General features: G+C 36.1%; 3 protein-coding genes across 3 annotated transcripts; all 3 read left to right on the top strand.

Moving 5' to 3' along the window:
• The first annotated feature begins 1,926 nt into the window (after positions 1-1,926).
• On the top strand, positions 1,927-5,234 carry LOC142173830 (uncharacterized). Its single transcript, XM_075239640.1, has 4 exons — positions 1,927-2,089; positions 2,230-2,750; positions 2,996-3,181; positions 4,947-5,234. The coding sequence occupies exons 1-4, from the start codon at positions 1,927-1,929 to the stop codon at positions 5,232-5,234; spliced, it is 1,158 nt and encodes a 385-aa protein (XP_075095741.1).
• Positions 5,235-6,009: 775 nt separating this feature from the next.
• On the top strand, positions 6,010-6,645 carry LOC107813922 (uncharacterized). Its single transcript, XM_016639246.2, has one exon. The coding sequence runs from the start codon at positions 6,010-6,012 to the stop codon at positions 6,643-6,645; it is 636 nt and encodes a 211-aa protein (XP_016494732.2).
• A 5,211-nt stretch (positions 6,646-11,856) lies between these two features.
• On the top strand, positions 11,857-12,679 carry LOC107813923 (germin-like protein subfamily 3 member 2). The gene has a single exon (XM_016639247.2). It carries the CDS (start codon positions 11,883-11,885, stop codon positions 12,534-12,536), a length of 654 nt encoding a protein of 217 aa, XP_016494733.1. The 5' UTR covers positions 11,857-11,882; the 3' UTR covers positions 12,537-12,679.
• The last annotated feature ends 479 nt before the right edge of the window (positions 12,680-13,158 follow it).

The raw sequence follows: 13,158 nt of genomic DNA, 5'->3' as shown, positions 1-13,158 counted from the left end.
GCAATTGCGACACCTGGAACCGAGTACAAGGGACTTAGACGGGATGTTTCATCCATTTTTTCATATTTTCAAAACCCTAAACCTTAAGAGGCGATTTTCCAAAGACCAAATCTTCCCCAAATCATAGGTAAGTAATTCCTAACTCTTTTTTTTCAATCTTTTACATCTTATAACAAGATTTCAACCTAGAATCTAGAATTTTTATGGTGAAATTAGAATTTTTGGGTAGAACTTAGGAATTTCAAAATTCGAGGATTTAGACCTCAATTTGAGGTCGGATTCCAAAACTAATTACATATTCGGGCTTGGGGTGAATGGGTAAAAGGATCTCGAGGTCGATATTTTTGACATTTTGGAGGAAAAATTGAAAAAATTTAACTTACGCAATATAATTGATTCCTTTAGCAATATTTGATATTATTGAGTCATTTTTGAATAGATATGAGTGGTTTGGAGGTGAAATCTAAAGGAAAAGCTGTGATTGAGAATTAAGTAGCCTTCGAAGCAAGGTCAGTGTTGTGTCTAACCCTGACTTGAGGGAATTAGGAAGCTCAGATTACTTGCTTAGTAAAATTCCTGTGAGCGGCGTATATGTGAGGTGACGAGTACTTATGCGCTGCCAATTTACATGTTTTTTGATGTTTCTCAGTTTTTCTTATATTGTCTCATTCTTATGCCTAATTACTATGTGTTATACTAGTGTTGTTCAATTTATCGTTCTTATCATGTTTACGGATTTTCTGGTGATAATTGAGTTTTTATTTCAAAGTTGAGATTGATGTTATGGAACAAAATGTTGAAATAAGGTACGTACTTGTTATTATATCTCCTTGTTGTTATTTATGCATTGCATTATGGTAAGGGAGAGTGTTAATGCACGAAGGGTGATGTCGCGCCATATTGTGAGTGCTAACGCACGAAGGGTGATGCCTTGCCACATTGTGAGTGTTAATGCACGAAGGGTGATGCCGTGTCATATTGTGAGTGTTAATGCACGAAGGGTGATGTCGTGCCACATTGTGAGTGTTAATGCACGAAGGGTGATGTCGTGCCATATTGTGAGTGTTAATGTACGAAGGGTGATGCCGTGCCGTTTCTATTAATTTTATGGTGAGATTGAGAGTAAAATTACGAAGGGTGATGCCGTGCATTTTTCTTTACTGTATTCACTATTCATGTTGATTCATGGTATATTGGCTGCTTTGGTGATCATTCTGTTGTAGTTCTTTATCTTGCATTCCCCTCAGTATGCTCCCTTCCCGACATTTCCTGTTTAGTTCTTCATTTCTATGATTTGTATATACACTGTTAAATTGTACATGTTGATTTGTAGGTGCCTTGCCTTAGCCTCGTCACTACTTCATCGAGGTTAGGCTTGACACTTACCAGTACATGGGGTCGGTTGTACTGATACTGCACTCTGCACTTTCTGTGTAGATTTTGATACCGGCTCGGGTTGATCGAGATTTTTTACTATTGGTCCACGGTCCGAAGACTCAAGGTAGATCTGTCGGCATTCACAGACCTTGAAGTCCCCGTCTATCTTTTTATGTTCTACTGTTTCTTTCATTCAAACAATTGTATTTCTTTCAGACTATTACTTGTAGTAAATTCTAGAATGCTCGTGAATTGTGACTCCAGATCCGGGTGGTAGTAATTAATACAGTTTTATGATATTCCGCACTTATTATATTTCATCTTAGTTAATTATTGTTAATTACTGAATGGAAATAAGGAATTGGTTTAATGATTCTCTAACGTTGGCTTTCCTAGCAAGTGAAATATTAGGCGCCATCATGGTCCCGTCGGTGGAAAATTTCGGGTCGTGACACTTCATCTGCTGGACGTGGTACTACCCGGGGTGGCGGTCAAGTTGGGGTTCATCAAACTAGAAGACAGGCCACTCCTCAACCTGAAGTTTGGAAGATGGGTCAACCCCAAGCTGCTATGCCAGATCAAGTGCAAGAACAGGGGGTTCAGGACGCTCCATTACCAGTGCCAACTGTTATACCTATTATTGCCTTACCTGCAGACGCAATGGCAAGGTTATTGAATGTTTTAGAGGCATTGGTGTTTACTCAGGGTGGAAGTTCAGCTCCTCATGCTACTTTACATACACAAGCACCTGCACAGACTTAGACTTTCGGGAATAAGGAAGTATCCCTACAAGAGTTCCTGAAATTGAAATCATCAAAATTCATAGGTTTTGATAATTCTGCACTTCTGCAGATCCTCAAAGTTTCTTGGATAGGACACTCAAGGCATTACGTGCTCTAGGATGTTCTAGTGAGAGAGACGTGGAGCTCGCAGCATACAAACTAGAGGATATGGCCAATACATGGTATGAAACTGTGTTGTTGGGAAGGCCAGCAGGTGCAACACCACTGACATGGGAAGAGTTCACTAAGTTATTCATGAATCATTTTCTTCTAGACAGCCTGATGCAAAAATATGCTAGAGACTTTGAGAGATTGGTTCAGACTCCAGATATGGATGTGTCAACATATAACACCAAGTTTTGTAAGTTGGCAAGATATGCTCCTTACTTAGTGCCTGCCGAAGAAGCTCGAGTTCAGAGGTTTGTTGATGGATTGGTTGGTCGTCTATACAGTGCAGTAGCCCCACAGATGAAGACTTTATCCTACTCTGATGCTATTGACCTTTCTAGAAAAATTGAAACCAAGGGACGTGATGAGTGTGCAGCTAGTGATTTACGTAAGAAGGCCAAGACATGGGGTCTTTCAGTGGCGGTTTTAGTGAAAATTGAAGAGTAGGAAATAAGGGACAACAAAACCAGGGTTCTCAGACATGGACATACCTGTCTTCACAATCCACATACAGACCACATTACAAATAGAGTACTAGGGGACCATTATCATTTGGACATCGTAATTCTGTGTAGATATATGCCACTACTTCAGTCTGTCAGACCTGTGGTAGATCACATTTGTGCCAATGTCGTGTTCTAACTTGAGAGTGCTTTCGGTGTGGCCAGTTGGGACATCACTTGAGGGATTTCCCTCAGCCTCCAAGAAATTTCAACCAGGCTTCTATTCAGTCAGCAGCACCTACTCAAACTACTCGTAATACTTCAGATGCTACAAGTACAGGAAATAGAGGTCGAGGTGTTGGAGACCGTGCTACTATGAATCAAGGACAAGGGAATGTTGGTAGAGGTCAGGTGAGAGTTTTTGCATTTACTAGATAGGATGCTCAGGCCTCGAATGTCGTGGTCATGGGTATTCTTTCTGTATGTTCATTTGATGTACTTGCATTGATTAATCCGGGATCAACTCACTCCTATGTGTCCTCGTACTTTGCTTTGAGGTTTAATAGACAACCTGAGCTATTGAATGATCCTTTTCTAGTTGCCACTCATGTTAGGGAGTCTCTATTAGCTGAATATATGTATTGTGCTTGTCAGATTCGGATTGAGGGTAGAGATACTCTAACTGACCTTATTGTACTTGATATGATTGACTTTGACATGCTGCTGAGAATGGATTGGTTATCTTCTTGCTATGCTATCGTCGGTTGTCATGCAAAGATAGTTAAGTTTGAGATACCAAACGAACCCAGTTCTATTCTAAGAGGGAGTCAGGTTCCAGAGATTTGCAAAGTTGTATCTTTTATGAAGGCTCAACGACTTCTGAAGAAAGGTTGCTTGGGTCTCTTAGCTATTGTAAATGAAACAAGAAAGGAAATAGTCAGTATAGAAAATGTACCAGTAGTGAGAGAATTTACTGATGTATTTCTTGAGGATTTACCAGGATTGCCTCTAGTACGAGAAATAGATTTTGGTATTGATTTGCCACCTGACACACAACCCATATCAATACCCCCATATCGAATGGCACCAGCAGAGTTGAAGGAGCTAAAACAACAACTGCAGGATTTGTTAGATAAGGGTTTTATCATACCTAGTATATCTCTATGGGGTGCACCAGTACTGTTCGTAAAGAAGAAAGACGGATCCCTGAGAATGTGTATTTACTACAGGCAGTTGAACCAAAATAACAATATGCAATAAATATCCTTTGCCTCGTATAGACGACATATTTGATCAGTTACAAGGAGCTGCCCACTTTTCAAAGATTGACCTCCGTTCTGGTTATCATTAGCTTAGAATCAAAGATGAAGATATTTCTAAGTCTGCTTTCACTACTCGATACGGGCACTATGAGTTTCTTGTGATACCTTTGAGACTGACTAATGCTCCAGCTGCATTCATGGATTTAATGAATAGGGTGTTCAAGCCGTTTCTGGATAGATTTGTAATAGTATTTATTAATGATATCCTGATATATTCTCGTAGTCAAGGAGAACACGAGAATCATCCCAGGACTGTATTGCAGACATTGCGAGAACATCGTCTTTATGCTAAGTTCTAGAAGTGTAAATTTTGGCTAGATTCGGTAGCATTTCTGGGGCATGTTGTATCCAAAGATGGAATTATGGTAGATCCTAAGAAGGCAAAAGTTGTACAGAAATGGCCCAAACCTACTTCTCCTACAGAGATTCGTAACTTTTTTGGCTTGGTAGGCTATTACAGACGTTTTATGCAGGATTTCTCCAAAATAGCAGTGCCACTAACTATGCTAACATAGAAAAATGCAAGGTTTCAGTGGACGGAAGAATGTGAGTAGATCTTTCTAAAACTCAAAACGTGTCTGACAACCGCACCCATATTAGCCTTACCATCGGGTTATGGAGGATTTACAGTATTTTGTGACGCCTTGAGGGTGGGATTAGGATGTGTTCTCATGCAAAATGGTCCCGTTATAGCTTATGCTTCGAGATAATTGAAAAGGCACGAGCAAAACTATCCTACACATGATTTGGAGACGGTTGTAGTGGTATTTGCTCTAAATTTTTGGAGGCATTACCTATACGGCAAAACTTGTGAGATTTATATTGACCATAAAAGTCTGAAGTATATCTTTCAGCAAAGAGATCTATATCTTTGGCAACGTCGGTGGATGGAACTACTCAAGGACTATGACTATTCTATTTTGTATCATCCTGGAAAAGCGAATATGGTAGCTGATGCATTGAGTAGAAAATCTATGGGGAGTTTGGCACATATAGCTCCTACAAAGAGACTTTTGGCCAAAGATATTCAGAGACTAGAATGTGTGGGTATTAGATTTAGTGTCGGAGATTCAGAGGCATTGTTGGCTTGTGCTCATGCTCAGTCTTCATTAGTTGACCGCATTAAGGCCACACAATATTAGGATGAGCGATTTTGCAAATACAAAAATGAGGCCTTAGCTGGTAAAAGCAAGGATATGATTGTTGAAAGTGATGGTGTTCTTCGAATGGGTGACAGGCTATGTGTTGCAGACGTAGATGGGTTGAGGCATGCTATTCTTAAAGAAGCTCACAACCCTAAATACACTATATATCCTAGATCCACAAAAAAGTATCATGACCTAAAGCAATTTTATTGGTGGGAAAGTATGAAGAAAGATGTTGCTAACTTTGTTTTCTAGTTGTTTGACTTGTCAGCAGGTCAAGGCTGAGCATCATCGACCCGCAGGACTGTTACAACAAATTGAGATTCCAGAGTGAAAATGGAAAAGAATTACTATAGATTTTGTCACCGGTCTACCACGAACCCTTAAAGGTTATGACTTGGTATGGGTAATTGTAGATCGATTGACAAAATCAGCAGACTTTTTGCCAGTGAAGACTATATATAATAGAGTAAGATATGCATAGATATTTATCAACAAAATTGTCCGACTTCATAGAGTTCCAGTATCCATCATCTCTGATAGAGGATCACAGTTCACTTAACGCTTTTGGAAATCTTTTCAAGAAGCATTGGATACACGAGTAGATCTTAGTACTGTATTTCACCCAAAGGCAGACGACCAGTCTGAACGTACTATACAGATCTTGGAGGATATGTTGAGAGCTTGCATTCTTGAGTTTGGAGGTAGTTGGGACGCTTATCTACCTTTAGCTGAATTTGCTTATAATAATAGCTTCCAGTCCAGTATTCAAATGGCACCGTACGAAGCACTGTATGGAAGAAGATGTCGTTCTCCTATCGGATGGTTTGAAGCTGGCGAGAATAACTTATTGGGACATGACTTAGTACAAGAAGCTATGGAAAAAGTCCAATTGATCAAACAGAGATTGCTTATAGCTCAAAGCAGGAAAAAATCTTATGCGGATAAGAGAAGAAGAGACTTAGTGTTCGCAATTGGAGACAAAGTGTTCCTACGAGGCATTCCCTCCTGTCAAGCAAAAGGGAAAAGAGATAAGTTGAGCCCCAAATTTGTAGGACCGTATGAGATACTAGACCGAGTGGGAGCTATGGCTTATCGTTTGTCACTTCCTCCTGAGTTGTCTTTTATTCATCCAGTATTCCATGTCTCTATGCTTAGAAAATGTATATCGGACTCCTCTCATGTGCTTGAAGCACCGACTGTACCGCTTGATGAGAAGTTATCTTACGAGGAGGAGCCGATGGCAATTGTTGATAGACAATTAAGAAATCTACGGTCAAAGGAAATTATGTTCGTGATAGTCATATGGAGAAACCATACAGTTGAAGAAGCTACATGGGAAGTGGAAGATGTTATGCGAGTCAAGTATCCTTATTTATTTCAGTCTACAGGTACGTACTTAAGTTAAATTCAGAGATCGAATTTCATAAGGTGGGGAGGATGTAATACCCCAATATTTTAAAAGAGGACATATGGGATATTTAGTGAATAATTTAAGTCCAAAAAAATAAAATAATAATAACTAATAAAACAAAACAAAAAAAAGGAAAAAGGGATAATGAATTAAAAGAAAAGGGTCGAAGCCCATTAGAACATATCTGCCAATTGAAAAGGGGTAGGGGAAGGGGAACAAAGCAAAAGCCTCAGAGAAACGAAAAACCAAAAAAAAACGAGCAGAGAAGGAAAGAAAGAAAAGAGAAAATAAGGAGGAAGAAGTTGATGCAATGCATTGGAACCATAGCTATAACTGTTGAGGAATCTTAAGCATTAATTGTGTCTTACGGGTATTACTTGAGTTTCTTCTTCTGGTAGATTTTAATTTCGATTCTCATGATTAAAAAATTCTACAGAGTAATAGAAATTACACTAGTTCATTCACACAATTGAGAATTTTCTTTCTAAAGAATCAATAGAACTTTATGAAATTGGATTAATAAATTATATGAATAGGTTGGAGTTGATAGATTAGTAATTACTCATATGTGGGTAAATATAATTCGGCGAATTAAGAGTCAAATATGAAACCTCGAGGGTTTGGGTATTCTAAATTAGCTATGAATTAGCCTAAACAAGGAAATTAACATGAGATCGATATTATGTAATTATAGATTGATTGGATGAATTTGTACGAATTGCTCGAGATGAAGCATTTGGTATTTCGGCACGAGTGCTGTGGGTAGTAATCTTACCGCAATTTGTGTTTTCATAACTTGCATGATTTACACATGATTTTAATATGAATATGTTACCGATTATTATGAGTTGCATGTGGGACAAGTCTTTTACTCGATATGATACCGAAATAGTTATTTGGGATAATTACTGTTATTTTAAATATTCTTGTTGTCACTAGATATGTTTTACCGTTACTTGAATTTATGGTTATTGAAATGAAATTACATGATTTTATAAGAACTGAAATGCCCTATATTTTTTTAAAATACTTTCTTATGAGTATATACGGATTACAGAGACAAGTATAAATGGGAGTAGACTTTGAAGGATCCCGTAGCTAACGGCGAGTACGTTAGACCTGGTGCACCTTGTAATTACCGATTACCATTAAAACCCTCGCTAGTGGGAAGATAGAACTAGCATATTGTTACTGATTTCCCTCGAGTAGGGACTACCGTTATATTTGACTTCTTACGAAGAAATCCACAGTTATACCGATTACATGATTCGTTCATTGAAACCTCCCAAACATGAATATTGATATTACACAATATTTATCGAGTTTATTACCGAGTTGTCAATTGATTTATATTACATGAAAAACATGATGAGACTGATTATTATTTATTGTTCTGAAAGGGCATTCTTATGATATTTTCTATTTAATATATATACTAGCATGTTTTCTGACTTGTCCCCAATAAATACGGTTGTAGTTAAGTGTTATTACTCACTGAGCTAGCGACTCATTCCCCGCTAATTTTTTTTACAGAGAAAGCAATTAACGTGGGCGAGGATTTCGTTAATTAGAGCGCACAGGTTGATAGTTCTTGGTGAGTCTCGCACTTGTTCGCGTGGGCGGATATTTTATTTATTGTTATGGTCTTTTCTTTGAACTCTTAGAATCGTTCCATAGTCATTCTTTTAGTGTCTTGAGTATTCTTTTGTTATTATAGACTTATATTGAGTATCATTCATTCTTATCAAAGTTGGAGATAAAGTAGTATTTCTAGTTGTTAGTGGGTGGACGATTAATGGTAGATATTTGTTTTGGTTAATTGATAAAGTCATTGTCATTTGAATTGATATTAGGATGTTTGGTTGTTGATTTGAGACAGGGAAGGTTTTGGGATAGTCCAAAAACAGGGAAAACTTTATCCGATTTTCTGTAAAATACCGATTAGGCTTACTTGGGGGCACTTGCTCCTAAGTGCCGGTCATGATCCTGAATTGGGTCGTGACATCTCCCTTTCTCCTTTTAGCTTTAGTCATTCGAGTATCTTATTCGAACATTCTGAACTCATTCCTGCCTTTGCAATACCAGCGCTTACTTCGTTTCAGGCCATGTTATTTAGTCTTATAGAACTAAACTCTTAGATGCAGCATGCTACCGCCTCCATCCATCGACACATTCGCCCCAGATCCACGCTTAGTCGCATTGTTCACCTTAGGAGCCGCGAGGTGCTGTCATATCAAGCCCAAGGTTCGTTCTACTGCTGTAAAATTTCTGCCATTTACACGTCTTGATGGGGGGTTTTCTTGCAACGATCTTCGTTTCTTCAGGAATGGTGGCGGCCAATTGGTGTTATGAACTTATAAAATCTGATGATCGATTCGATTCCATAATTATAAGTTCATTCCATGCCGAAATAGGATTAAAGTTTTTTTCCTAAATTAACTGGCCCACACTTCGGCTACTAATAATGGGATAAGACCTTTTCTCCACGGTAGAAAAAAAAAAAAAAAGGAAAGAACAACATTTTCAGCACATTTATCCGAAAAAGTCAACTTTTATGAATTGGAAAAATGGGGGATAAAAAATTCCGTAAGTTTTCTTATTCACAATGGCTTTATCCCGACACCAGGCAGACTGAAAATAAGGCCACATCTCTTTTAATATAAGATGTTTGTTTAATATATTTTTTTCTCGTAGAAGTGTAGAGTATATGGCCCTTTCCGAATTGGGAATGAATTACTGATTTGAGAATTAAACTAACTCAGGCTTTTATTTTGTGAGCATGCATGTCATTTTATCATGAGGAACTTTAATTGGTGCATTGCTAGTTAATTTAAAGTATTGGGTGTGATTCATAAAATTAAAGAACTTGTCAGTATGTGTATAGAGTGGCGGAGCCACATGCACCCAAGGGGTAACCGACACCCCTTCATAAAAAAATAACACTGTTTAGCTCGGTAAAATTTTTAAGTATATATATATATATATATATATATATATATATATATATATATATATATATATAATGACACCCCTTGACTTATTGGTGAGTTTATTTCTTTATATTTTGACTCCCCTTAATGAAAATACTGGCTCCGCCACTGTCAGTATAACCGCGTACCGAAAGACTAGTATGTGTATAACCATAAAATTAATATATATTTTATGCGTGTGTGTGTGTGTGTGTGTGTGTGTGTGTGTGTGTGTGTGTGTGTGTGTGTATATATATATATATATATATATATATATATATATATATATATATATATATATATATATATATATATATATATATATATATATATATATATATGCCTAAGAAAATTGGCCCATGTACATAGGGCTTTTGGAAGAAGAAGAAGAAAGTTTAAGTGTTAACATACATAACAATCAAAAAATTAATTTTATGTGCCCAAAATTAGATGTTAAAATTTAGAAAATTCAAAACTATTATAGAATTATTAACTAAGTAGTTTATACATTCTAACTCCTGAATTTCCTACATCATTTCTACTTTTTTTCTTTTCTATTGATTGGAAGAGAATCGCAACTTGAAGTTCTTTCGCAGGATGTATTATTGCAAAACTTAATCCTTTAAAACGAAAAAAGGAAAGAAGTTTACTAATGCTTTACGTTTAAACTTTAAACACCAACAAACAAAATCAAGTTACGCAGATAAAGTAAATTTTAGGATTTAACAATTGTCGGATCCTTTACCACGTCGATAAAAGTCTCATCATTCGTCTACCTCTTTTTTAAAAAATTATATTATAAGCAATAATATATATAGAGGCGGACCCATAATTTAAATTTTATAAATTTCTATAACGAATCAAATTAATATATAATAATAATCGAATTATCGGTCAAATATTCATAAATATTAGTAAGTGAATTTCTTGGCCAAAAATTAGTATATAGGTTCCTATAAAACCATATGTTATACTCTAGATCCGCCTCCAAATGTATGCAACATTTCACATAAATGGTATCGGCTTATTTTCATAATTCTTGTAATGTGTTTCACATTTATTTTAAATAATGAGATGTGGGATAACCATTAAAAGTTGTGATGAGGTGTTAAGTATTCATTCATCATTAATTAGAGATGAATCCAAAGTTTGAGAATAAAATAGTTTTTGATAGAGTACGTTTTATCCTCAAAATAAGACTTAGATTTGAGATACCGGGTGTAAAACCCCAAAAAAATAATTTGGGGTCTTTTAGTGAAAATTGTGTTTCAAGATCTTTATATAAAGAAGATACATAAAAATAAAAAATTGTCGTCTAAGGTTTCTTTCTTATTACATCTTGTTTATTTTAATCTTGAGATTTTGGAATGTTCTTTTGTTTGCCGCATAAGTGAACTGTTTTTGATAACAAAATTATAGCTTCGACTTATTTTCCTCTTATTTGAGCAATTTCATGATATAGAGTACGGTAATAATTTCTTCTTGGTTTAATACCAGCTCAAATTCGAATATCTTATTAAAACTGGTAAGATAATTTATTAGGAAAAATAAATCAAATGAAGTGACTAAAATATATATTTTAGAAAAATAGGACCAATTTCTGTAATCATAGATTTCAACAACATATTCGCCGTTTACCTAATAAAGTCAAAAAAATGAATCATTAGATATAATTATTTTTGTGTCCGTTTAGTGACCATCACTATAACTAATGTTTCCAAGTGTCTCACGCTCTTTGCCTAAAGTTTAAAAAGTACCCATCAATTTCACACTATTTGGTTTTCAAAATTACATCATATCATTTGTGCCCAACCCCATTTGAAAAAAGCAGCCATCCTTAATCATAAAATATTTCACGTTCACGTAAAATTCGTAAAAAAGGCGGCAAGGATGCAATAGAAACAGTCTACCCTAATGCAAGTGTTATTGACTAATTCGTTATCGAACCGCGATACGAAGTTCCTTACCTTAGCTGAATCTCGTTGGTGCCACCTAACGGTAGGTAGGCGGCAGATGTGTAACTTTTGAAGTTGTCGTTCGTGCACTTGTCCCGTAACATATAGGTCATATAAAGACAAATTTATCATGTCCAACCCAAATGTAAGGAACAAAAGTAAAAATAAAAAGCACAACATTAATGTCAAATTGTCACATAATTTCACATTGCTTACTAAAAGAAGGGACATTGAAGTAATTTCACAGAATTTAGCCTCTATAAAAATCACACTTCAAAAAATTCCAAGTTCTATAACTCAAGAAAAAATGTATCCAAAACTTCTTGTTTTGGTACTCACTAACTTCTACATTATTTGCTTACTAGCCTTGGCCTCTGACCCTGACCCTGTCCAAGATTTTTGCATACCAAACACAAGAAAATCAAGGTTCAATTTTTCACCATGCAAAAATTCTAAGTTACTAACACCTGATGATTTTATATTTTCCGGCGTAAAATCGCCGGGAAATTTCTCCGATACCGGACTCGCGGCCGTGTCGGTAAACCCCTTAATATTTCCAGGACTCAACACGTTAGGAATGTCATTTGTACGTGCTGATTTGAAGATTGGTGGTATAAATCCTCCTCATTTTCACCCTAGAGCTACAGAAATTGCTTACATTTTACGTGGCAAAGTTTATTCAGGTTTTGTCGATTCGAATAATCGAGTTTTTTCTAAGGTAATTGAACAAGGAGAGGTCATGGTTTTTCCTAGAGGACTAGTACATTTTCAGATGAACGTAGGAGAAATTCCGGCGACGATTTTCGGGTGTTTTAACAGCCAAAATCCAGGCAATATGAAAATTCCAGCAACTATTTTTGGTTCTGGAATTAATGATGAGCTTTTGGAGAAGGTTTTTGGATTAAGTCTTAAGCAAATTGCTGCAATTAGAAGGAAGTTTTTTCCTAAAAAGACAAGGTAAAGTGTGAAGGGCTTTATTGGTCTTCTTTGGATATTAAATAGAAAATTGTTTAAGCAGTTGGTTGAGCGACTATTTAGATTAATTCTTCTAATAATTACTCGGATCTCTTTTGAATAAAGAGTTTCCTGAGAATTGGTTGAGATGAAGGATAAGTTTCCCTTTTTGTTATTTTTGTAATTTGTTTTCGATTACCCTTTTTTTTTGGCTTATGAATTATTTTTGTTTGTTATTGTCCTTAAAAAGAACTGTAGTGAAATGATTTATGACATATTCTTTGTGTTGGTACTTTACAACTAGGTCTTTCTGCAATATTCATAGTTTAGAACATTTTTCTCAGTTTCTTCGTATCTTATTTTTCGAATCTTATTTTTCGATTTTTATTATTGCCTGTTGTTACCCTTGCTTCGGTTGCCTTATTGCTTTGCTATTTGTTATTGTTACTGTTCTTGTTTTTATTAGCCTCAACATGGCTGGCTTCTTCACTACTGATTTTCTTTTTCAAAACTGTTGAGAAATGCTTTTCTTGAGTCGAGTTTCTTCTAGAAACAACCTCTTCTTCACTACTGCTTTTCTTTTTCAAAACTGTTGAGAAATGCTTTTCTTGAGTCGAATTTCTTCTAGA

The sequence above is a fragment of the Nicotiana tabacum genome, chromosome 2 (genome assembly GCF_000715075.1).
Source record: "Nicotiana tabacum cultivar K326 chromosome 2, ASM71507v2, whole genome shotgun sequence".
In the NCBI taxonomy this organism is placed as follows: Eukaryota; Viridiplantae; Streptophyta; class Magnoliopsida; order Solanales; family Solanaceae; genus Nicotiana; species Nicotiana tabacum.
The sequence above is the reverse complement of the archived record's forward strand: the minus strand, read 5'-3'. Positions and strand labels throughout refer to the sequence as shown.